This window comes from Epinephelus lanceolatus, chromosome 24 (assembly GCF_041903045.1).
Source record: "Epinephelus lanceolatus isolate andai-2023 chromosome 24, ASM4190304v1, whole genome shotgun sequence".
Taxonomy (NCBI): domain Eukaryota; kingdom Metazoa; phylum Chordata; class Actinopteri; order Perciformes; family Serranidae; genus Epinephelus; species Epinephelus lanceolatus.
In genome coordinates this window covers 1,924,009-1,951,508 of record NC_135757.1, presented here as the reverse complement: position 1 = coordinate 1,951,508, position 27,500 = coordinate 1,924,009, and the positions used below count along the sequence as shown (strand labels likewise).

Below are 27,500 nucleotides of genomic sequence, written 5' to 3'. Positions count from 1 at the left end.
ATTTTTCCTTTGTCTCCTGCTGTAAAAGCCCCGACAATTGAACAGAAAAGTCTGAATATAAAGTCATAAACTGCCTGATTTTTATTTTCATTTTTAATGGACATACGTCCCCGCAGCTTCTGCGCTCATTGACTGGATGGTGAAAATGGTTATTCACTGCCAGGTTAGGAAACATTTTAACACGCTCCTTCCAATACATTTTAACAACATTTTTATGGACATTATGTTGTTATTTTTAAGATATTTTCTGACATTTTTTTCTGACACTTTAGTACATTTTTTTTGACGTTTCATAAACTTTAAATTTTTATTTATTTTTTATTTTTTTTGACATATCAAACATTTTCAGACATTTCAATCTCCATTTTTTTTTACATTTTTAACATTTTTTTCAGACATTTTGATAATAATGGGGGTGGCATTTCATTAACATTTTGTCGAAAAATTTCATTATATGTTTTGGACATATTGTCAACATTTTCTGACATTTTATTAATATTTTTAAGATAATTTATGAACATTTTTTCAGACATTTTATTTTTGATTTTTGGATATATTATCAACATTTTCTCAAAAATTGTTTTCAGAAATTTTTTCAGACATTTTAATTTTTTTTGGACACTTTATTATTGATTTTTGGATATTTTCTGACATTTTAGTGATTTTTTTTGACATTTCATAAACAATTTTTTTTGGAAGTTCTTAAAATATTTTTTGGACATATCAAAAATTTTCAGACATTTTGATCATTTTTTTCAGACATTCCAGTAATTTTTATATTTATTAATTTTTTATTACTATTTTTTGGATATTTCATTTACTTTTTCTCAAAAAACTTCATTATATTTTTTGGACATATTACCTACATTTTTTTGGACATTTTAATAATTTTTTACAGACATTTTATCACTAATTTTTGGACATTTTCTTGAAATATTTCATTATATATTTTTGACATGTTTTTTTTAAAATTCAAAGACATTTTAATATTTTTTGGACATTTTATTGATATTTTCTGAATTTTTCTTAAGACATTTTATTATTGATTTTTGGACATTTAATAAACTTTTTTCTGACATTTTATTAATATTTTTTGGACATGTTTTTCTGTTAAAAAAGAAAAAAAAATCAGACATTTTAATTATAATTTTTACTGTATATTTTATAAATATTTCTTGGACATTGTAGTACTCATTTTGTACATTTCATTAACAGTTATATTTATACACTGCACATCTTTTTACTTTGTTATATTCTGAAAAATAACAAAATATATTTTTGTTCTTTTTGAGGATGTTCTGCAGGTTCTCAAGTCTCCTCTCTCAGTAATTCATATATTTAGGCTTTAACACTTCCCATAATGCTTTGAGCATGATGCTTTGTGAGGCTGAAGGAAAGTTTAAATGTGAGAACTGTCAGGCAGCTTCTGCAGTGTCAACTCCGGGCGTTCATCTGTGATGGATATTGTAGATAATGAAATCCCTGCAGAGTTGAAGTCACTGTGAATATCACAACATGTGCGCTCACATCTGACTGTCACTGTTTTCTCATTGGCTCAGAGGAACGGTGGCGACGCGGCTCAGAGCTGGTTTGAGCTCTGAATGAATAAACAAATAAACAAAAGCAAAGACTTTGATTTGAGGGTGTGACGGTTTGCACAGCTCATGGTTCGGTTCGCTAACGGTCGCATCACACGGCGAGCGGTTGATAATAAGTTTAACAACAGAGTCGAGTCTTAGCCGCCGCTGCTAGTTAGCTCGTGCTAACACTCTGGAGACGCTCCTTCAGCGCCGTGTCTGCTGTCGCTGTCAGATATCACCTCTTTACTTTTATACCACAGATCTGCTCCTGACCCTCAGATATGTTACCACACACACACACACACACACACACACACACGTCTAGGTTACAAATGCCGTCTAATTCTGCGTCTACACGACTCCTGGACAGTCTGATAAGCTCTCTGATTAAACTGACACCTCACAGCTCTGCAGCGGGAAGCCTGTGTGTGTGTGTTCACATGTGTGTGTGTGTGAGTGTGTGAGAGAGTGAGAGTGTGTGTTACGGTGTGTGTGTGTGTGAGAGTGTAGATGATGAACCAGTTAGTATCTGGTGGTGTGACGGTGGTTTATTTAATTTGGGATGAAAGAGAGCGGCATGCTGCCAACTGACTGACTGACTGTGTGTGTGTGTGTGTGTGTGTGTGTGTGTGTGTGGGGGATGGTTCAGCCTGACTGATTAAAAGGCTGATATTTAGGTCAGTGTGTGTGTGTGTGTGTAGCTTGTGATGGTGTTTTATCTGCTGGAATGTGTGTGTTTCCGGCACCTGAGTGTGTGTATGTGTGTGTGTGTGTGTGTGTGTGTGTGTGTGTGTGTGTGCGCGTTCGGCCTCGTCTGTACGTATCCAGACATTTTTGATCACGGACATGGCAGTGTTGTACCGACGTAGTGCTTTTATTTTGAAAGAGACTGTATGCAAACTGTACATTTCCTGTGAAAACAGAAGTGTATTTTGAAAACAGACAATGCATAAGATATAAGATTAAAGATATAAGATTAAAGATATAAGATTTAAGATATAAGATTTAAGATATAAGATTTAAGATGTAAAATTTAAGATATAAGATTTAAGATATAAGATTTAAGATGTAAGATTTAAGATATAAGATTTAAGATGTAAAATTAAAGATATAAGATTTAAGATATAAGATTTAAGATATAAGATTTAAGATGTAAGATTTAAGATATAAGATTTAAGATGTAAAATTTAAGATGTAAGATTTAAGATATAAGATTTAAGATGTAAAATTAAAGATATAAGATTTAAGATATAAGATTTAAGATATAAGATTTAAGATGTAAGATTTAAGATATAAGATTAAAGATATAAGATTAAAGATATAAGATTAAAGATATAAGATTTAAGATGTAAGATTTAAGATGTAAGATTTAAGATATAAGATTTAAGATGTAAGATTTAAGATATAAGATTTAAGATACACCTTTATTGATCCCACAATTGAGAAATTCCAGTGTTACAGCAGTCAAGGGTAAAGAGTCAAATTAAAGATTTCAATATTTAAAAACTTAAAAAACTCGGCATGCAGAAAAAAGTACAAAAGATACAATGCATGTAACAGGCTGGAGTTGACACGGCGTCCCAGAACGTCAACAACCAACACACCCAGGGTACCTTGGACGCCATGTGTCGTAGTCGACTAAAATGTTTTGAATTGTTGTTCACTTAAAAGAAATGACGACTTTAGAATGTAAACACAGACAGTACTTACTGACCCTCATGCTGACAACAAATCCAGCGTAGTTTTTTAATCCACAAAACTCGTTCAGAGTATCGGAGGATAACAGCTAGCAGGAATAACAGCTACACTTGAAGTGCATGGAACCCACATTTTGAAAATGTAATAAAACTCCACTAATGCGGTTCAAAAACGTCAGAGCGGCTCGTCTGTCGCAATCCAAGTGCCCTGAAGCCGCAGCATGGAAAACTGACTTGAAAAGACGTAATTTACTCCACTTTAATAGCATCATTTGAGAGTGCTGTGTTTACATGGCAACTCGTGCCAGACTTGGGAACTAGCACCACCACCAGCCATCAGCTATTCTCGCGCAAGTTGCCATGTAATCACAGCACGCCTGTGGGGCAGGCTAACTGACCATTTTTTCATTTTCATTGATTAAAATGTTTTTAATTCTCATTGACTAAAATGTTTAAGTTTTTCATAGATTAAAATGTTTTGATTTTTCATCAATTAAAACATTTCGAATTTTCAGGGATTAAAATGTTTTGAATTTTCAGGGATTAAAACGTTTTGAATTTTGTTGTCGACTTAAATGTTTTTAATTTTCATCAACTAAAACGTTTTTAATTTTCATCGACTAAAACGTTTTTTAATTTTCATTGACGAAAAAGTTTCGAATTTTCAGCGATTAAAAAGTTTCGAATTTTCAGCGATTAAAACCTTTTCAAATTTTGTTGTCAACTTAAATGTTTTTAATTTTCATCGACTAAAACGTTTAGATTTTTCATCGATTAAAACATTTTGAATTTTCAGTGATTAAAACATTTTGACTTTTCATCGATGAAAACGTTTCGAATTTTCAGCGTCTAAAATGTTTCGAATTTTGTTATCCACTTAAACATTTTGAATTTTCGTCGACTAAAACTACGGAGGATAGAAATGACTAAAATGTGACCAAAGCTAAAACGCCTTTTTGTCTGAAGACTCAGACTAGACATAAAATATCTGTTGAATTTAACACGGGTGTTGTTCATGTTCTTGACCTCCATAGTTATGTGCAAAATGTTTTTAAAATCCAATTAAATTATAAAACTAAAAAGCTCTTCACAGTTTTTCGGCAGCAGAAATGACCTTAATTTAACTGAGGCAGTTTTGGCCTCAGGTCGTCTGTTTCTTTGGTTCAGATCTGCTGAAGTTGAGCTTTTTAAAACCATCACAGATGAAACAGACGTCAGCTGCAGGTCAGTCTGTGTTTCTGGTTCATGAACTTCTGATCAAACCAACATCAGATAAAAACAGAGTCAGTTTGTGTTTTGCATAATTTCCCCCGAGCCTCAAAGTGTGACAGTAAATCAGGTCAGGGTGTGAGTGTGGTGTCCTCGTCCTCACACTGGACCTTTTAACAGACGTAGGGTCACGGCTGAAGGACTGAACCTTGAACTTGGCTTAAAAGCTGTCGTCCCACGTGAGGTCACAGAGTCCAGGTGTTGAGGTGCAGACTGTAAAGGACGTCTCTGTGTCTGCAGCTTCCTCCTGGAACATTTGAAGCTCTGGGAGAGATTGTTGTTTGTGTCGTAGTTTTAAAATCCGTCTTAAATCGAGCTCCTGTCGGCGCTGGAAAGGTTCCCAGCCTCGTAACTTTCCAGTGAACCCCACAGACGTCCTCCTCTTCCTCCCTGTGTCCTCTTCACATTCACTTTCTCACGCTCACACACAGCCTCTTTCTCTCACACCTGCTGCACTCGTATCACTGAGGTGTTGTTTCGCTCCGACGCCTCCACGCCTCGCGCTGCCAGCAGCTCCGGCGTCTCTCCGTCCTCTCTGCCCGCCGTCCCCTCACCTCCCGTGGCCTCAGCCGTCGGGAACAGCTGGGCGAGCGCCTCACACAAGGCTCGCCGTTGTCCGTGAGATGGGAAGCTGTTGCTGTTTGACATGAAGCCAGGAGGAAGCTGAATGTTTCGGGGCGATGTTCAGAGCTCCGGTTACAGTTTGACACGCCGGTGCATCATGTTAGTGTCACGGTGAATCCTCTGGTGAGCCAAAAGTTAACATCAGGAACATGGATATCAATTTGCTAATATCTCAAGAAGAAAGAAAATCTGTCCTCTTTTTCCTGGTGTCTTTTTGTGCTTCACTTTGCTTTATTCAAATGACAAACACACATGTAAATCAGGACATGTGAAAAGTACAAAACACCTGAAGACACGGAAAGAATCTAAATAAACAAATAAAACAACAAGTGGAAGAAACAGACACCAGACTGTTTCAGATATATAAGGTAAATGTAGTTTGAATCTGGCGACAGCGCTGCAGCAGAAAGAACGAGTTTACACATTCACACGTTCAGAGTCTCCCCCTCATTTCACACACACACACACACACACACACACACATATACAGATATATAGTCACGTCTCCGTCAGACGACAGATCTGAGGTCAGTCAGCCTTCGTTTTCTTGAGGCGGCGTTTCAGTGCGAGCAGAGACGACACAGAGCTGGCGTTCTCCTCAAATGAAAACCAGATCTTGTCTCTCTACTGTTACTACCCAGAGTGCTTTGTGGCATGTGTCGACCTCTGTGTGTATGTGTGTGTGAGACATGAGGCCCAGACGCTGACGTAAACACTGAGCAGCTCCCTCAGAGCACGCGTACAGCAGCAGCACCCTGAGGTCGGAGGTCAGAGGTCAGAGGTCAGCTCTGCCACACTGCCGTCAGTCAGCTGGAGAAAGTCACCGACTGTTGATGGTCGACAGAAGCTTCCCGCAACGTGACTGAACAAATCAAGACGTCTGAGCAGAGTTAATGAAAGGAGCTGAAGCGCCGAGAAAAGTTAAAGTGTCAGTTTGTGTGTGAGCTGCTGGGTGAAGTGGACGCGTCGTCACAGTGACTGTTAACATGTGTTTTATCAAAGCTAGACTGAAGTGTCGGGTCAAGCGGAGGTGACGAAAGGAGTGGAAGTGTCGGTAGAAGTTAGATATTGATGAATTAAGGAGATTGAAGCTGAGCCTTGAAATGAGTTGGTGTTAAAACTGAAGCGTCAGTGGAAGCATTGAAAGGTTGATGTGTCTTAAGTGACAGCATCGCTATAAACTTAAAGTACCATCTGTTTGAGTGTCTGATCCTTCCTCCTCCTCCTCCTCCTCCTCCTCCTTCAGGGTCGTACTAATAGTCTCTTTGGGACGGTTAATATCTGCACACACACACACACACACACACAGATATTAAAGTAAAATGAAAAATGTGGGCTCTGCAGCGTCTCTTATGAAACTGTCTGTTTCAGACTAACCAAGACGAATTAACCTGTTTGCTGCTGGTTCACGACACACATGGGGATATATTTATTCTTCTGTATCTGTGGTGTTGTTTCTGTTTCGCAGATTCACAATAATACAGTAAAACTAAAATAGCTTTTGGTTTAAATATGCAGTACAATCCTGGCAGGAAAAGATGGGATGCCTCTGTAATGCGACACCACCTTTATACCTAAAAAAAATGCACTGGAAAACAGGTTGCTTCAAAATGCCCACCTTTGGTGCCTAAAATTTGGCTGAAAAACCAGTGACAAGTTGCTACAAAACACCCATGTTTGGAACCTAAAAAAACTCTAGAAAAACAGTGATGGATCATTACTAAACACTGCCCTTTGTTGCCTATAAAGCCGCAGGGAAAACAAAAATGGGTCGCTACGAAACACCCATGTTTAGTGCCTTGAAAGCTGCAGGAAAAACAGTGACAGGTTGCTACAAAACACCCATGTTTAGCACCTAAAACGTTGCTGGAAAAACAACGAGGGGTTGCTACAAAACACCCATGTTTAGCACCTAAAACGTTGCTGGAAAAACAACGAGGGGTTGCTACAAAACACCCATGTTTAGCGCCTTAAAAGTTGCTGGATAAACACCAAAGGGTTGCTACAAAACACCCATGTTTAGCACCTAAAACGTTGCTGGAAAAACAACGAGGGGTTGCTACAAAACACCCATGTTTAGCACCTAAAATGTTGCTGGAAAAACAACGAGGGGTTGCTACAAAACACCCATGTTTAGTGCCTTAAAAGTTGCTGGATAAACACCAAAGGGTTGCTACAAAACACCCATGTTTAGCGCCTAAAAATTTGCTGGATAAACACCAAAGGGTTGCTACAAAACACCCATGTTTAGCGCCTAAAACGTTGCTGGAAAAACAACGAGGGGTTGCTACAAAACACCCATGTTTAGCGCCTAAAACGTTGCTGGAAAAACAACGAGGGGTCGCTACAAAGCACCCACATTTGGTGCCTAAAACGTTGCTGGAAAAACACGGAAGGGTTGCTACAAAACACCCATGTTTAGCGCCTAAAACGTTGCTGGAAAAACACCAAAGGGTTGCTACAAAACACCCGTGTTTAGCACCTAAAAAGTTGCTGGAAAAACAGTAATGGATTGCTACCTAACACACACTTTTGGTGCCTAAAAAGCCGCTGGAAAAATAGCTACAGGTCGCTTCACAGCGCCCACCTTTGGTGCCTGAAATTCGGCTGCAAAAAAAAGTGACCAGTTGCCACAAAACACCCATGTTTGTTGCCTAAGAAAACAGATCATTACTAAACACTGCCCTTTGTTGCCTATAAAGCCACAGGAAAAGCAGCAATGGGTTGCTATGAAAAACCCATGTTTAGTGCCTTGAAAGTTGCTGGAAAAACAGCGTCAGGTTGCTTCAAAACACCCACATGTGGTGCCCTTAAAGCCACTGAGAAAACAGCGACAGGTTACAACAAAACATCCGTTTGGTGCCTAAAAAACGCTAGAAAAACAGCGATGGATCATGACTAAACACTGCCCTTTGTTGCCTAAAAAGCTGCAGGAAAAACAGCAACAGGTCACAACAAAACACGTGTGTTTGGTGCCTTGTCAACACTTAACTTTTACTTATTGTCTTTTCCCCTTTATTTTGTGTTTGTTATTTAAACTTTATTAACATTCTGAACTGAAGACGTCCTTCGTATATGATGTCATCACAAACAGCCCATACAGCGACAGAAACAGTTTAACAGAGAGCAGGTGTGCAGCTCCGCACAGGTGACTGTGTGTGTCGTTAACCTGTCCGACAGGTTTAATTAACGGCAGCAACAAATGCAAATTGACAGGTAGAAACACACACTTAACTCCACACACACAGGCGGTCTATGTGCTGTGTACACACACACACACACACACACACACACACACACACACACAGTACCTGTCGTCACCTGACTGATAGGTGAGGTTAACATTCAAAGGAAGCTTTATTGTCCTGACGTCTGTGAACACAGTAACTCATCAGCAGTGAAAACAGACGTCTCTGTGTCTCATCAGTCACGTCTTTGTTCACACGGCAGCTGAAAAATTAAATATTTAAACTTTTTAATTCATCAGAACAGACGACACGATCACAGGAAACAGGAAACAGGAAATAAAAACACAAATTCAATTTTAGAAACACTGACAGGAGATTTAATATTTAAAATTCAGATCTAGTTGTATGGCCCCACATTGGGGACAGCTGTAGCCAGTGGCATCATGTTTTCAGATTGGCCGTCTCTCCTTCTGTCCATCCCATTCTTAAACACAGTTTGTCAAGAACACCTTCAGGAAATTTCTTTAAATTTGGCACAAACGTTCATTGGATTAAATAGTGAACTAATTCAGTTGTGATGGTCAAAGGTAACTGTGACTGTGCGTCCGTCTCATTCTCGTAAATGTCATTTCTCAAGAGCATAGTCAAGGAATTTTTTTAAATTTGGCACAAACGTTCATTGGATTAAATAGTGAACTAATTAAATTGTGATGGTCAAAGGCAACTGCGACTGTGCGTCCGTCTCATTCTTGTGAAGGCGATACCTCAAATACACATTTGGTGAATGTCTTTAAATTTGGCACAAGCGTTCACTTGGATTCAACGATAAATACATTAGAGTTTGATGGTCAAAGGTCACTGTGACCCTGTGTCTGTCTCATTCTCGTAAAGGTGATTTTTCAAGAACGTAGTCAGGGAATTTCTTCAAATTTGGCACAAACGTCTAATTGGATTCAAGAATAAACGTATTATATTTTGATGGACGAAGGTCAAAGTCACTGTGCCCTTGTGTCCATGTCACGCTTGTCAGTACTTTATCTTAAGAACACCTTGGGGGAGTTTCCTCAAATTTGGCACAAACATCCACTTGGATTCAAAGATAAACAGATTCAAGTTTGGTGGGCAAAGCTAACTGTGACCTTGGGTCCATCTCAATTCTTGTAAAGGTGATATCTGAAGAACACATTAAGAGAATTTCTTCAAATTTGGCACAAACATCTGCTTAGACTCAACGATGAGTCAGCTGATCAGAATTTGTTGGTCAAATGTTACTGTGACTGTGCGTCCATTTCATTCTTGTAAAGGCGATATTTGAAGAACACATTCAGGGAATATCTTTAAATTTGGCACAAATGTCCACTTGGATTCAAGGATATTCTGATTAGGTTTTGATAGATGAAGGTCAAAGTCACTGTGACCTTGTGTCAGTCTAAGTTTTGTAATGGTGATATCTCAAGAACACAGTCAGGGAATTGCTTCAAATCTGGCACATACGTCTGCTTGATCGTAGTAATGAACTGATTAGAATTTGATGGTCAAAGGTCACTGTGATGTTGCGTCCATCTCATTTACATAAACGCAATACCTTATGAACACATTCAGGGAATTTCTTCAATTTTGGCACCAACGTATGTGATGGTCAAAGGTCACTCTGACCTCACAAACCATGTTTTTGGCCACACCTCAGGAATTCTTATTCTAATTACGACAGAATTGGACGTTAACTGTAACTGTGAGGCGGTAATATTTACCGTAAGTACTAGATTATTTAAAACACATGAGCATTAAAATCTTTCAATACCTCTAAAGTTAAGATTTAACATGTGTTAAATGCTTTAAAATAAGAACATCAAATAATTAGAATTCAGCTTAAAGTGTCTGTAAATTAATTTACCTTCGTTTGAGCCACAGCTGGCTTCAAAAGTGTTATTTTATTTGATAAAACTGGTCAAATCTCTACATTTAAAGTTCTTTTTATTTGAATACAATAAAGACTATAGAGAGAAAACACTTGTTAACACGTTTTAAAGGTGTTAGTGCTTCAGATGGGAGAATTTAAATCAGCTGTATGTTTTAACGTCCACAGAGGTGTGAAAATGAATAATAAAATAATAAACCTGTAAACAGCAGATGGGCCGAAAAAATAAATGTGTGTGTTCATGACGTCTGTCGGGCGGAGAGAAGAGGAGGAGGAGAAAGATGGCGTGAAGGTCGAAGGCTGAGATAACATGATGTCGTGTGTGACTGATGAGGCAGCGCCGCTCTGATTTGTCACAGTCAGACGAAGAGTTAACCCCCAACACACACACAGATATAATACACCCTGCCCCGAGGGGATGAACAGCCACGCTCCACCCATGATCCCACTCAGCGTGTGTGTGTGTGTCTGTGTGTGATGAAAGCGTGTCGACACTCTGTCCAATAAACAAACAGCGTGTGTGTTTAACGAGCGTTGGTGGGCTCGTGGGCACCGTGAACACAAACAAACTGAAGAGCGCTCAGTGTTTCCACGCCGTGTGGAGCCACTGGTCGACCTCAGATCAGAGTGGTGTTACTGGGAGGCTGATTAACACTTTAAACTGGTCTCAGTTCAGTTTGTTTGTGGTGTGGAGATTAGACAGTGCTCGTGGATCTGTCCTGCAGCTCCTGGTGACGTCTCCAAATGAACATTCAATTACACTGTGCACCACTTGACTGTGGACCCAGCAGTGACCCCTGAGGGACTCCCAACGAGCGTCATAATCGTCTGCAGTCTTTGATTTATGTAAATGTTCTGTATGTCAACACTTTGCATATCTCTCAGCTGCAGTCATGTGACGTGTCTTTGTTCACTCCGGTAGTCAGACGCTGTCGGTTTGTCACGCAGTCGCATTCCTGAGCTGTCAAACCGTCCACGTGGCGACGGAGGTGTTTGTTGTTCCACGTTGTTATTGGCATGATGTCACTCCACCTGAGCAGCGCCCAGAGTTGAGACAGTCAGACAGGAAGTGTTTGTTTGTTCAGGCACAAAACATCCTGATACAAACTGTGAAGGAGCTTCTTCCCTCGTTAACGTGACAGCAGCAATGAACCTCCTCCCTCACCTCCTCCTCCTCCTCATCACCTCCTCCCTCAGCTGGTTGTAAATCCTCCAGCTTGTAATCCGACAGGTCGGTGCGGTGGCGTCGTGGCAGCGCTCAGGATGATGGGATTAATGTTGTAATGCGGCTCTGACATGTTTGGCAGCGACTCGTTGACACAGACGAGGTGTCAGAAAATGAGATTAAACAGCTTCCTGTGTTTTTATAGTTTGTTTGGTCACTGAATTTATAACAAAAACAATCTTAATATTATTATTAATTTATTGTTAACATGTTAGGCCCTCATATCATCTTCTATGCACAGAATACCATGTAAAACATTTATTGCTTCATTGGTGCATAAAATAAACATAGTTAGAGAAATAAAAATGAAATCAAATACTGCAAAAGTCAAAACACATAAAGAATAGAAAAAAAGTAAAAAAAAAAAAAATACAATAAAAATATGAAAAAATACTTTTAAAAAATTGGGGAAAAACAAAATAGGAAAAAAAATCAATAAAAATATGGGAAAAATACAATTAAAATATGGGGAAAATTACAATTAAAATTTGGGGAAAAAAATACAATTAAAATATGGGAAAAATACAATTAAAATTTGGGAAAAAGTGCACTTAAAATTTGGGAAAAAATACAATTAAAATATGGAAAAATACTTTTTTATAAAATGGGGAAAAACAAAATAGGAAAAAATCAACACAAATATGGAAAAAATCAATAAAAATATGGAAAAAAATACAATAAAATATTAAGAAATACTTAAAAAATGGGGGAAAAAAACAAAATAGGAAATACAAAATAAATACAATAAAATAAAGACAAAATACAATAAAAATATGGAAAAAAAAAACCCAATAGAAATATGGAAAAAAAATACTGTAAAATATTCTTATTAAATATTTAATCCTATTTTCTTGTAAATAAAACAAGCTGAATGTTTATATTCCTGAATGAAGAATGAACTAATTCTCTATAGATAGTTGTGTACAGATTTGGAAAGAAAGAAAAAAAAAACAAATAAAGTGTTTGTTTTTATTTATTAATCAGTCACTGAATGATTTTAGGGTCTTGAAACTTGTGTGTGTGTGTGTGTGTGTGTGTACAGTGTGTGTGTGTGTGTGTGTGTGTGTGTGTATATATACCTGCAGTGTGTGCACAGTGTGTGGCGTGTTGTGTCAGGCGTGTCATGTTCACCTCCTGACTTGAGTCAGAACCAGTTTGAGGATTCCCAGCATGCCTCAGGTTACGTCTGTGGTTTGGCCTGCGATGTCACGATGATGTCAGTTTGAGACGCCGCTGTTGACTGTGCGTGTTGTTGTGTAAACTGACTCATCAACAGGAAGTTGGTTTGATGTGAGGATTTAATATCTAACTGATTCACGTGTGACTGACGTCCAGAGGCCACGAAACACAAACATAATTACCTTTCTGATGTTTTTGTTTATTTTCTACAGTTTTTGGTTTTATTTTGTTTTTCTTTTTACATTTTTTTGTGTGTTTTGTTCATATTGTGGTTTATTAACTTTTTTAGATTTGCTTTGTTTTGTTTTCTTTATTTTTTTGTAACTTTTATGTATTTTTCTTGTACTATTTTAGGTTTATTGACCTTTTTTATGTTATTTTGGTTTTATTTGTTTTTTTACTTTTTTATTTGTTTTATTTGAGTTTAATTTAACTATTTTAGTTTTATTCACCTTTTTTGTTTTTTAATCATTTTTATTTATTTTGTTTTTTAGTCAAACTTTTTTTTTAACTATTTTTGGTGATTTTTTGTGTTTATTTACTGTTTTGGTTTAATTTACTTTCTAAAACATTTATTAGTTAGTTAGTTAGTTAGTTAGATAGTTTGTTTTTATTTACAATTCTTGGTTTTATTCTTTTTTAATCGTATGTAATTTTTTTCTGAATTTTGTGTTCTTTTTTACTTTTATTGACCTTTTTAAACAATTATTTCTCTTTTTTCATTTAGTTTTTTCCTGATTTTTTTTTTTTTTGTTTTTTTGTTTTATATTTAAAAAAAAATGTGTCTGTTTTATTTCTGTTTTTTTTTTTTTTTGTATTATTTTGTTTTTTGTGTGTGTTTTGGGGGATATTGGTTTTGATTTCCTTTTTTTAGATTGTTTTTCATTTTTGTTTTTATGCTAAATGTATTTAATGTTGATGTTATCTACCATATAACAGTAATGAGACAGGCGTAGCTGACAGTGTGCAGGTGCTGCAGAGTGAAATGCAGATCAAACTGTAAAGTCTTAAAGTCTTGGTGTTGTTGAGCTGCTGAAAAATAAAGTCACAATATGAACAGTTATAATTAAATAAATTAAATACAGTGGTCATGATCTATTTTGATCGGTGTTTATTGATGTTTGGAAGGATCCAGTGATTCAGCTGAACTTTAGCTGCTCTTCAGTGTTCAGACACAGTATTATGGGATGAAAGTTGCAGACACAGCCAGGTGTGTGTGTGTGTTCTGCAGCCTGCAGGCGACAAACACACACACACCTGACACACTGATGATCTGAGTCCTAACCTGACTCTGATCCTGTGTCGTACGAACCTTCCAGCGTTCCTCCTCCTGTTCAGGCGCAGGTCCAGGCGTGAGAGGTCGATCCAGGCCAGAAACCCCCGCAGGGTTTGGCAGCGCGTGCCGTAATTACCAGCAGCTAGCAGCCAGCCGAGGCCGGGTTTGGCTGCGGCTGCCGACCAGCCTCTGTGGGCTGAACGCAGCCGGCGGTCATTCAGAGGTCGACTGTGATGTGACGTGCAGCTGCGTCTGTGGCTCCTGGGTTCTGTTATTGACACGTGTGACATCATGTTGGGCCGTCACACGTCTCAACATTTAAACCAACATTTAAAGGTACAGTGCACCTCCAGAGCTCAGGATGTTGTCACACACAGATTAAAGATGAAGGAAAAATAAAATCAACAGACACTAAAAACTCTGGTGTCAATAAAACCATCACAGATGTCCCCGTCCCAGTAAGAGTCCCAGTAAGAGTCCCAGTAAGAGTCCCAGTAAGTCATGTCAGAGACCAGAGCTCTGGATTAGGCTCAGCTGGATGGAACGTGGCCGTTATAAATGTCATTACTCTTGTTGTTGTATTTATTTATTTTATTGGCTGCAGTGTGGCTGGTTAGCCCAAGACACATTTCCCACCTAGTGGGACAAAAAAGTTGACCTTGACCTTGACTGTGACCTGAAGCTGCTTTCTGTGTTTTAATACACGGCCTTTAGCTTTATTTGATTTTTATGCACCAGTTTGATTTAATTCAGTTTTTTTTTGTTTTTTTTTCCTTTTTTGTTTTTTTTTGTTTGTTTTTAATTATTATTTTATTTATGAATTTAGGTGTGATTTATGATTTTTTTTTTTGTATAATTGTTTTATTTAATTTTGGTTTTATTTCTGATTTTGGGTTTTTTGTATGCTTTGGTCACATTTTTTTATTTACTTTTTTGTACATTTTTTCTGTTTTGGTTTTATTTACATTTTTTTTTCTTTCGATTTTTGGTTTTATTTGCAAAGTTTTGGTGTTATTTTGACTTTATGTATGTTTTTGTTTTCTGCTGTTTTTGTTTTTATTTACAATTTTATTAAAAATATTTTTTGGTATTTTTTGTTTCTTACAATTTCTAGTTTTATTTGATACTTTTTTAGTTTTATTTTGGTTTTATTAAAAAGTGTGTATTTTATTTTATTTTTTATTTTTTATGTACGGCTTTTGTGTTGAATTTTTTAAAATGTTTTTGATGATTTTCTGTGACAATTTGTTGTTACTAATTTTTACAATTTTTATTTTTATTTACATTTTTTCAATGTTCAATTTCAATGTTTTTTTTAAATTCTTTTTTTTATGGTTTTATTTTGGCATTATTTTGTCACCATTTATGATTTATTATATTATTTATAACAGAGTTTTCTTATTTATGGTTTGGTTTTTGATGATTCTGGTTGTTTTTTGGCACACGTCAGGTCTGCAGCCGGCGTCGTGTTGAGCAGCACCACATGTTGTAACACACAACAGACCACAGATCAGCTCAGTGTGTGTGTGTGTGTGTGTGTGTGTGTGTGTGTGTGTGTGTGTGTTGGCCGACTGCCATCTTTTCTTTATTGTCTGCCTCTGATACTCTGTGTGTGTCTCTTATCTCTGACTTCCTCTCCTGTGTTTTATCCTCCTCTGCCGTCCTCTCCCTCTTCATGTTGTCTCTCCTTTCTCATCTCGTCTCTTTGATTCGCTCCTTCTCTCTCCATGCATCCCTCCATCTATCCCTCCGTCTCCGTCTCCATGTTCGTGAGGACGAACTCCTTTCTATTCCTGTGCCTTGTTGACTTCAGACCTTTGACTGTTTGGTTGACTGAAGCCAACAGCGCATCCACGAGGCTTAGCGCCCCCGCCGTCACCTCATTTATACTTGGCCTGGTCCCGTCTGGACACCGTCCGTGCATCGCTGCTGTTGTTCAGGTCTTTAGCGTCTAAATAGTTGCACCTTGGTACCTGCTGCGTTCCAGGTGGCTCTGACTCGCTGTGTTTGGACACACAGTCAGTTTGTATCGTCTCACATCTGTGGCGGTGAAACATCTGGATCATGATGTTGTGTTCCTGCTCTGCAGCAGTGCCTGATGGGAAAATCTCCGTCCATGAGATCTGAAATATAATGAGAACAGTATATAACCGTTTTTGAGACGTATAAAATCTGACCCAGAAGGGAACGAGGGAGCGAGGAAATGAAAGTCAGAGTTGTGGCGTCCTGGCTTTCATTTCCATCTTTTGATCTTCATCTTATTTTTATCCCTCACTTCCTCTCCCTCCTCTAGATGCTTCTCCTCTAACACGTCTCGTGTGGCGATGTAGCTCCGTGTGTCAGCGCACTGTTTGTGTCTAAAAGACGTTAAAGTGTCCTCCTGAACCGGATTAAACTGGACGGTAACTCAAAGTAACGCTGGCCTCCGTCAGTCAGACCCGTTCGGAGCAGATCTGAAGTCAGCGTTATCTTGTTTGTTCCTGTTGCGTCTCGGTTGTTGTGTTTGTGTCGTCCAGCTGCGCTCACATAAACACGAGGACGCTCTGTCTTTGTGTGGCCCTCGTCAAAAGCCAAATATGTGGAGCTGAGTATTTACAAACTGCAGCTGAGTTGAAAGAGGCTGATCTGTGTCTCTGGGTCTGTGATGACAGGATCAAAATGGCGTCTTATTTTAGATCTGAGGTCGTGGGTTCTCAGGTCTGCCGTGTGCAGACGTTCAGTCTTTGTCTCGTCAGGTTCAGAGCTCTTCAGGTTTTAGACACAGATCTGTGGATGGCAGGTTAAAGCTCGTGGTTTGATGTCAGAAACTTTGGATTCTTTTGGTTTAAGATTGAAACTCTGAAATGTTTCAGGTCTTGGATTCTTTGCAGGTAAGGGTTTTGGGTTTTTGTGGTATTTCAGGCCTTCTCTGACTCAGGATCTGTATGTTCAGGGTAAAGAGGTCTTGGTCTGCTGTGAGATTGGTCTATGGGTCACAAGAAAACAAACTTTCGCCCGGGACTTTACATCAGAGTCCTCAATTTGTTTCTTTTCCTAAACCTCACGTTAATTACGGAACTGTACGTTAAGGAAGTAATGTCACTGCTTGAGTGCAAATTCGTAGGCTATCATATGAACTCATCCCTTGTTGACACTGCCCTTAGACGCAGCGTTGAAGAACCGTCCCCAGGGCGAACGCTTAGTTCAACGTCAGCCCACTTAGCTCGAGCTAACGCAGCAGCAGCGGCGGCTAACATCCAACACCGAGCCTATAAACAGTCCCAAGCTACGGAATTTTAATCATCCTCCTTTGCTCACGTTATCTCAGCAGTTCGTACCCTCAGGTGTGCCGAAACTACAGGTTACAAACTTCTTTTTAAAATACAGAAATGTGAGAATTATTGTTTATTGTATCAGCCATGAGAAGAAGGTCATTATGGGTTGTTGGTACTGGCTGAAAAAATCCGTATCATGCATTCTGAACTTTGGTTCTTGAAGTTCAGGGTTTTGACATCTTGTGGTTCGTCTCGGTGTTGCTCCAAGGTCTCAGGACATTAAGGTTCAGGGTCAAGAGGTCTGGGTTTGCTGTTAGATTTAAAGTCTTGGATCTAGTTGGTTTAATCGTGGTCCACAGGTTTAAGATGAAGAGGTTTCAGGTAGAAGGTCTTCAAGGTGTCAGGTTGTGGATCAGTGGATCTTTGGGTTGACCCCCCACATTATCCAGGGTTGAAAAACCTCCAGTTCTTTGTGTTAAGAGTTTGTGTGCTTGAGTGGATCTTGAGCTTGCGTTAGATTTCACTGTTTGGTTCTTGAGGGTTTGTGCTGAAAGTGTTGGGGTTAAAGGTCGTTTGAAGGTCGTTTAAAGTCCTGCGTTTTTGCAGAGTGAAACGTCCCTGGTCTTGTTTTGTTCCAGAGATCTTCAGTTCTTTACTGACTCTGTGATCATCAGCTATAATCTGTGTTCAGACTCAAACATGTTCCCGACTCTCTGAGGGGTAACCCGAACGCACCAAAAATAGAAACAAAGGAGAGAAATGAAAGAGAATTAATGACGGCAGTTATTCTGGAGAGCGCCAGGAGTCCTGACGCTTCACTTTGAAGGCCTCCTCCTCGGTGGTGTCTCACTCCTTTCTTCCTCTCCTCCACTGCAGTGGCGGCGTTGGATGGTGGAGAGGTTTCAGTCCCATGGCGCCCGCTCTCATTTCTAAGTTTTCCCTCCCTGAGCGGTGACACGGTGGAGGAGCTCTCCATCCTTTCTCCATCCATCTGTTCCACTCCATCTGTTTTTCCTCCTGTCCTCATTTTAATCTCCGTCTTACCTGTCGACTTTATTTCCTCTGGTCGTACTTTGGACACCGTCTTCTTCTTCTCTGACTTTAAACAAAGTCTTATAAATGTGTCACAACATGGCCGCCACTCGACACGAGCCCGTTATGGAATGTGTGCAAGCTGACGGATTGATTGGGTTCAGGTGTGCCGCCCACATGTGGCCAGATGTTTCTGGTTTGAGTTCTTCTTACCCAGAAGTCCCCTCTGAAACTCATCTGGACTTTCCCTCGCTGACTCATCACGGTTTTGTCCAATCAGCATTCCTTGTTTTTTGGTTTCTGTGTTTCCTGTGTGGCGTTCAGGAACTCCTCAGCAGCAGGGAAACAGGATTACCACCACAACATAGTTTAACTATGTTACACAGATTTATACACTCATTTACTTTTTGAACTTCTTGTACAATTATTTAAGAGTTTCAGAAGTTTCCGTGGATGTTTGTGCTTTTTTCCGACACGTTTTAGCTGCAGCAAATAATCTTCATCATTGATTAATTTGTGAAACTGTCGAGTCCATAAATGTCCAAAAAAATAATCAGAGACGCCAGCTTTAGTCTAAAATGATGTCGTTTTTCCAAAATTAAAATTCAGTGTATAGATTATTATATAAAAAGGTGAAAAGCAGCAAATTTGGGCAAACAAATGTTTGACGTTTTAGCTCCATTACACAAAATATTAATTTTCTGTTGACTGACTGATCGATTAATTGACTAATCTTTGAGCTTTCAATATTTTTGTGTCTTTGTGCTGGCGATGGCTGCGGCTTGAGGCCGTGTGTCCGTCCCATGCTAGGGATTGCGATATCTGAAGAATGCCAGAGGGTAATAGTTTTGAGTTTGGCACAAACGTCCACTTGGACTCAGTGATGAACTGATAACAATTTGGTTGTCATAAGTCAAAGGTCACTTTTTATGGCTCATTCTTGTGAACACTATATGTCAAGAACAGTTTGAGTTTATCTCTAACACTTAGGCACAAATGTCTACTTGGACTCAATGATTAACTGATGGCAATTTAGTGGTCATAGGTCAAGGTCACTGTGACCTTGCATTCATCTCTTTCTCTTGAACTTGATATATCAAGAAGACCTCGAAGAAATCTCAAGTTTGGCGCAAACATCTACTTGGACACAACGATGAACTGATTAGTGAACTGATTAGATGTTGGTGGTCATAGGTCAAAAGTCAAGGTCACCGTGACTTTGTCTATCTCATTCTCATGAACACCATATCTCAACAACACCTTGAGGGAAGCTCCTGAACTTCGGTACAAATGCCCACTTGGACTCAACACTGAACTGATAAGCTTTTGTTGGTCAAGGGTCACTGTGACCTTGCATCCATCACATTCTCTTAAAGTAACATCTTGAGAACACTTTGAAGGAGTTTCTTCAACTTTTGCACAAATGTGTGTCTGTCTTTTTCACATTCTTGTGAAAGTGAGACCTCAAGAACAGCTTGAATGAATGTTTTTTAAAATTTGGCACAAATGTCCACTTTAAGTCACTGATGTTTTGATTAGAATGTGGTCGACAAAGGTCAAGGTCACTGTGATCTTGCATCTGTCTCATTCTCATGAACGCGATATCTCAAGAAGGCCTTGAAGGAGTTCCCTCAAATTTGGCACAAACGTCCACTTGGACTCTGATTTAGAATTTGACGTATTTAAAACTGTATGAATCGTTAAGGTGTTAGTGGGGGCGTTAGTTCCACCTCTGCTTTAGAACCCACCGTGACCCCAGTTTGGTTTAACCGCCTCACCGTGACTCACCCTGACGGTTGGTCACCTGGTGGAGCCGCTAACCGTGGCCTCCCTGCCAGTGGGTCATACTGGGAACCAGCAGAGGGGAACTGGTGGGCCCCCTGAAAACAGGAAGCAGCTGGATCAACATCCTGCCTGGCAGAGAGGGGAGGGTTTGCACCGGCACAGGCCGGCGTTTGTAAAAACCTTCAACAATGTCCCCCTCTGTGTGTCGGCCGGCCAATCAGAGCGCTTCTTTCTGGATTCTTTCCAGACTGATAGCTATCACACACAGAACGGGCATCAGGGTTAATTATAGTCCAGACCACCACGATCAGACAGAGGCTGAGCTGTAACACTCTGGTTCTGGTCTAAAGACAGACTTTTATTGTGAAAGAACACTTCCTGATTCCTTCTGCATCGTAGCAACATCTGGAGACAAACACAACAGCTGTTTATCCCTCAGTGTTTTCAGCTGGTGGAGGGCAGACAGTTTCACATGAAACAAACACGCATTAAAGAGTGTTCTTAATTGATTCATAACTTAAAGAAGGTATTTGTTAGATATTTTCACACAGTCAGATTCATGTGAGTCAGACGCTGAAGCTTTTGTCAGTGTGTGTCTTTGTGGTGCAGAGACAGTGTGAGCGTGACACAGATTGCTGCTGATGAATTAATAAAGAGAGACTGAAGGCTCTAAGTGGACGCGTCCCACTGGCCTATTTAACACAGGGGAGAGGTGTGGCACAGAGCGGCCCGGTTAATGCTGTCTGCTCATGATGATGATGATGATGATGATGATGATGATGTGTTAGTGGACTGGCTCACCACGACCTGTTTAAGTCTCCGACACACTGTGAGAGTGTATCAGTCTTATGAGTTTGGTGCAGCTACGCTGTGTGACATGGGTGTCTGCAGACTGTACGATGGCAGCGCTGACTGAATCACAGGCTGAGACGTACAGTAGCTTCCTTTACTGCATGAGCAAGGAAGCTGCACGGGTTATTACCTCTCCGACTGTGAAGCACAACATGGAGGGTCACATTAATAACATTAATATAATTATTATTACCATCATGAGAATGTCCAAAAAATGTTGGTAACGTCAGAAAAATATAATTAAAATGTTACAAAAAATGTAATAAAATGTCCCAAAGATATTATTAAATTGTCCGAAAAATTTAAAAAAGTCAGAAAAAAATGTTAATAAAACGTCCAAAAAGTATTTGAAAACATATCTGAAAAAATGTTGATAAAATGTAAAAAAAAAAAAAACAATTAAAAATGAATAGAATGTCTAAAAAATAACAGGGAAAATGTCTCAAAAAATGTTATTAAGAAGTCAGAAAAACATGATTAAATACATGAAAAAATAATGATGTCCAAAAAATGTGAACGCAAAAATGCTAAAAATGTCTGAAAAAATGAAAGGAGAAAAAGGAGGGAGGGAAAAATGTTAATAAAATGTCCAAAAAATATTTTAAAAGATGTCTGAAAAAATGTTGATAAAATGTAAAAATAAAAATGGATAGAATGTCTTAAAAATATCGAAGAAAAAAAATGTTGATTAAATGTTATTAAGAAGTCAGAAAAAATGTTGAGAAATTGTCAAAAAAATATTTTAAAAGATGTCTGAAAAAAATGTTGATAAATAATCATAAAAACATGATTAAAATCATGTCCAAAAAAAAGTGAACGCAAAAATGCTAAAAATGTCAGAAAAAATGTTGATAACATTTCAAAAAAATATGATAAAAATGAAAAAAAAAAAAAAGCTGAAAATGTCAGAATAAATGTTGATGAGATGACGGAAAAATATAATTTAAATGTCTGAAAAAAAGACAAAAAAAAAGTCAGAAAACATGTTAATAAAATGTAAAAAAAAAAAAAAGAATAGAAAGTCTAAAAAATATCGGAAAAAAAAAGTCTCAAAAATTTTGTTAAGAAGTCATAAAAAATGTTGATTAAAAAAATAAATAAAAAATTAAAATATGCATGTATATATATATATATATATATATATATATATATACATATATGTAGAGAATTTCCAAAATTATTATTAAAATGTCAGAAAAATATTGATAAGGTTGTCCTTGAACCTCTCCGTGCATCATAGGGTCACTGTTTTAGAGCCGCGACCAAATATATCGCCACGTGTCTTTACGCCTTTACGTCCCAAAATCACACAGAACTTGTACGTGAACAATTTATGGTCAGCTTCTGATCTTTGAGCGGTTCATTGATTCAGACCAGTCTGAAGCATCATTGACTCTGTGTGTGTGTGTGTGTGTGTGTGTGTGTGTGTGTGGCTGCAGAGGCAGTGAGAGGTCATGGGAAATGAGGGGTGTTGTTGTTCCTCCCACACTCTCTTTAACTGTAACTGTTCACAGTGGTGTGTTATTGTAGTGTGATAGTGTCAGTGTTATCAGGGAGGTCCCAACACACACACACACACACACACACACACACACACTGATGCTGATAAATCAGGATGCTGACTTCTTTATATGTTTCCGTCTGTCTTTTATTTTCTTCAGTCACTTTGGGTTTTTGTGGCTGATGCGTTGAGCTCAGTGTCGACGGCCAATCACAGCACACAAGGGCGGGGCTTGGCACAAAGTTGGTGGGGAAATGATAACGTCTGAGTGACATCATCATTCAGTGCTCTGTTCTGGGAATAAAAATAAAATGGGACGATTGATATTTCTGTTTTTATTATGATTATTTTTATTTTTCATTTATCTGTTGATTATTGTGGAGGATGAAAAATGTCAGCTGTAATGAGGCTCTTCATCCTCCTCCTCTTCCTCACTACGCCCGCTCCTCTTGACTCCACTGAGCAGGAACAGATTGGCTCCCTTGTTACCATCGTTCTCGGGTTGACGTGCAGCCCGTTGAGCCTTGTGAAGAAAGAGTCAACTGTCTCAGTTTTCCTGTTACGTGCCAAAATGGCCTGCACCTGAATGCACCACATGCTCATGACGTCTTTGTTTTGTCTTTGTGTCATACAGATGCGTTTGTGAACAGTCAGGAATGGACGCTGAGTCGAACGGTACCAGAACTGAAAGTGGTGAGTGAACAACATCTCAAACAGAATTATAGAAACCTTTCAGATTCTTTCCCACCGACTGATCTCTTTTCTCCCAGGGCATTGTGGGTAACCTGGCCAGCGGTAAGTCGGCGCTGGTCCACAGGTACCTGACGGGAACGTACGTCCAGGAAGAGTCACCTGAAGGTAAGGACGTTCTCTCTTTCTGTCTGTCTTTATGAGATCTGGCTGGATCTGTCTTTTCATTAGCTCCAATGTTTTTGTGCCAAACTCATCCAGCTTTACCCTCCTCCTCCTCCTCTTTCCAAGATTAGATCCATGAAATAAATAAATAAACAAACAAACAGAAAAGTAGATTAGAAAGCGAGCAGAAAATAATAAAGCGAGGCTGGATTATGAACCTCCGTCTCCTGCACGCGAAGCGCCCGGAGCCGGCGTCCTCTCAGCCGCGCCTCCGTGTTTCCAGAAGCTTTTTCTTCTCAGGCGAAGGGAAACAAAAGCACAGATTTGAGCAGCAGAGCAGAAGCAAAGATAAAGAAGAGCAGAGAGAGTCACGCATGGACCTCTCCACTCTGCATCTATATTTTAGGGAGGTTTTATCACAGCTTGAAATGGAAATCTGCGCCGTTTCTGTTTCGGGTGAATAAATATAGGATGTGTTAAACTATTTAAAACATTCTGATATCAGCTGGTTTTAACCATGATGCCCAGCAGCCACACCGACGCCACCAGAACTTCAGGAGACCCCGCATTGGTTGCAGGAACAAGATTTCGGATTTCAGCTGCGTTAAATCATGTCATATCTAGGCTCTTGTTTTGGGAGCCGTAGTGGAGGTTTCTGTGGTTGGTGCTGGGTGATGGTGGCGTGTAGCTGTAGGTCATCATCAAGATGAGGAAATCATCTCTCCTCCTGCTGACTTCTAGCTAGCTGCATGCTAGCCTGGTTGATGTTTCCAAATGTAAACGTCAGTAAACAAGGAATGGGGTGATGTGGGGAATGTGAGGTGCTCCTGCTTCAGCTGGGAATAACTGCTCTAACGTGTCACCGTTCAGAGGCGACTGCAGTGTGACCCTGCAGCTGTTTTGTGGTCGTCAGGATGTGTGGACTGTTAAATTATTTCACAACCAGAAACCATAGATTGCCAGAACCACCACGAAATATGGACAATTTTGAGGACGCAGCCAACGAAGTGAGAAGACGAAACAAGGACTTGACATCACTTAACTTAAATAAACGTAACTTAACTCAACTTAATTTAACTTGACTTAACTTGACTGAATTTAACTTGACTTAACTTGACTAAATTAAGTTGACGTGACTTAACTAACTTGACTTGACTTAACCTGACTTAGCTAACTTGACTTAACTTAACCTGACTTAGCTAACTTGACTTGACTTAACTTAACCTGACTTAGCTAACTTGACTTAACTTGACTCGACTTAACCTGACTTAATGTGACTTAACGTAATGTAACTTGACTTGACTTAAGGTAACTTGGTTAAAGGCAACTTGACTTAACTTTACCTGACTTAGCTAACTTGACTTAACGTAACTTGACTTAACTTGACCTCATTAAACTAACGTAACTTGACTTAACTTAACTTGACTTAACTTGACTTGACTTAACCTGACTTAATGTGACTTAACGTAATGTAACTTGACTTAAGGTAACTTGACTTGACTTAAGGTAACTTGATTAAAGGCAACTTGACTTAACTTTACCTGACTTAGCTAACTTGACTTAACTTAATTTGACTTGACTTAACCTGACTTAATGTAACTTAACATAATGTAACTTGACTTAACTTGACCTCACTTAGCTAATTTGACTTGACTTAACTTGACTCAACTTAACCTGACTTAATGTAACTTAATGTAATGTAACTTGACTTAAGGTGACTGAACATGATTTTACATAACTTAACTTAGCTTAACTTAACTTGACCTAATATAAATTAACTTGACTTGACTTGATGTAGTTTAGCTTAGCTTAGCTTGACTTAGCTTAGCTTGACTTGACTTAATTTAATTTAACTCAGTTCAGCTCAACTTAATTAAGTCAAAGGAGCTGACTGAATCACATTTCACTGTAGTTGCACTATGTATAATTTCCATGTGACAAATATATCATGATGATGATGATGATGATTATTTTCTGGATTAATCACATGGTCCTTTAAACTCTTTAAATACGACGTCCCGCAGGCGGCTGCTGGAGATCGCTGTTTGCATGATCCTGTTTAATCAGTCTAAAATAAGAGCCATTAAAGATCAGGGTGGGAATCACCAGAGCATACTATAACAATACTTCAATCACAATACAACATTATTTTGATTTTAAACGTGTTGCGATATGCTGAGTATTGTGATTAAATGTATTGCAATATATTACCTCTTATAAACTGTAAATGTTGTCCCTGAAGGAAAACTTTGTCACGTGTGTGCCTGTAATGACGTCATTATGCTACTTTACGTGTAGTGCAATGAATAAAACACCTTTTCACTTCTCTCTCAAGTAACTCTTTAAGCGTTAAGAAATATTTCTACATTTAGAAATGTTTTGGATCAAAATATTTTGTGTGTATATTTTGTAAAATCTGATGACAATGCGTCCGGATGTCTGAGTGTATAAGTATATTTCTGAATTAAGGGAGACAGTATATGTAACTTACAGGACAGTGTCTCTGCGGAGCTCTTTAATGTTTCATCCGGCTCTTTGTGAACAAATAAAAATCTAACTGAAGCTTCCTGCAGCAGCGTCTCCGCTCACACGCCCCGCGGAGTCGGCGGCCATATTCCTCATCCAATATTAAAGTGGCTCCTCTGCCAGCTCCCCCTCCTCCTCAGGCAAAGACCCACTTTGACTAAACCCCTGTGTTCCTCTGAATATTTCACCACTCGAGCTTTTCTCCTCTCAGGAGGTCTCGGACGCCTCCTCAGAGAAACGTCTGCTTCTGTTATCGACCAATGGGTGAGGTTCATGCGGCCGACACGAGCTGCTTCATTTAAATGATTCATCCCTTAATCACTGATCAGCTGTCGAGGACAGATCTGCTGCTGCAAGGCTTTTATTGTGAAAGGCTTTTATTCTGGTAGCTGTTGAAAAGCTGAACACAACTGAGAGACAACCACTTTTTTATTCTGTTTATTTCAGATTTCTGAGCAACAGAAAAAACAGCGAAGTAGACTGTGAGACTTATTATGAGAGATAATGACGATAATTATTTGGCTCTACATTTTGGTAGTAGTTTTTATTTCTTATATGATAGGTGTGTTTATTTTTAATATTCTACTTTTATTACATCTTTTAAAGAATAATAATAAGTCGTAGTTGTTTGTTCCTCCTTTAGTTAACAAATAAAGTTAAAAGCTCCTTTTAAAGCGCCTGTTTGAGGCGAGAATGTTGGATTGTTGTTCCGCCTCCACCACGTCGGTAAATGTCTCGTTTTTAAAATTATGCAACAAATCACGTGGTTAGCTTTAGATGAAAAAACATGAAGATTTTGCCTTAAATAGACATGTTTTTTCTTTTTACTAATCTGATCACGTCACGTGACATACGTCATGTGCTACACATGCTAGCACACAAAGTTTTTGTCCCATCCACCTCAACAAAAGGGACTCCTTATGTTTTATCGTTACCGGCAGTGTTTCAAAATGACACCACCCAGCGGTGTATCGTACCAGAGCAATCTCGCCTTTAAGTCGGCAACAGAGGCAGCAACAGCGCCAAATAGACATCTGTGTCAGAGGGGCAGCCTGCAGGACGGGACCACTGATTGGACAGGTGTGACGCTTTGACCACAGGAGATGTGAAGCAGCTAGTAGTAGTTAGCAGCTAACTTGAAGACAAACAGCTGCCAAAAACGTCTCCGCTTGCAACATCCTCCTGAGACCCTGTGAGGACATCACATTCTGGGTTTACTGCACCTCATACTTCATCCTACTTAACTCAGATCTGTTGTCCTCGTTCATGGACAGGTGTTTGTGCCATCTAGTGGCAGTAAGAGCACAATACAGTAATCCATGTAAAAACAAGATGGAGGCCATCTCTGCCAAGTGAAATCATCAAAAATGATGCAACATAAAGTGCAGGTTTTGCCGTAGTAACTGTCAGGTATACGTGACACTTCCTGCACAGATGCTTCACATTAAAAGCCTTCAAGTGGCTCAAAGAACAAACTCCTTCCTGTTCCTTTTACTTTGAAACATCTGCAGGAAGTTTTGGCTTCGTGGTTTCTTTTTAACTGCTCGTATTTTAAACTTCTTTGGCATCTTTTCAAGAAATAATCAGACAGGAAACAAAGTGAGAACCATCTTATTAACACGGTGTGTGTCAGTAAAGCTTCCTCTGCCTGGTGCTGAGAAGAGAAACTGCAGCTAACTAACCCGGCTCGACCTCTTTTCAGCCTTGAAAACCATCAAACGCAGTTTATTCAGGGTGAA

The 27,500-nt window shown here is 39.0% G+C and overlaps 1 protein-coding gene across 8 annotated transcripts in view; it reads left to right on the top strand.

The window, feature by feature from the left end:
- agap1 (ArfGAP with GTPase domain, ankyrin repeat and PH domain 1) overlaps positions 1 to 27,500 on the top strand; it is a 228,738-nt gene that overhangs the window by 52,222 nt on the left and 149,016 nt on the right. For all 8 annotated transcript variants that reach the window (XM_078165886.1, XM_078165887.1, XM_078165885.1 and 5 more), the window contains exons 2-3: positions 23,015 to 23,073; positions 23,151 to 23,238. In XM_078165886.1, the coding sequence (XP_078022012.1) occupies positions 23,015 to 23,073; positions 23,151 to 23,238 (147 nt within the window). The remainder of the gene's footprint in view (positions 1 to 23,014; positions 23,074 to 23,150; positions 23,239 to 27,500) is intronic.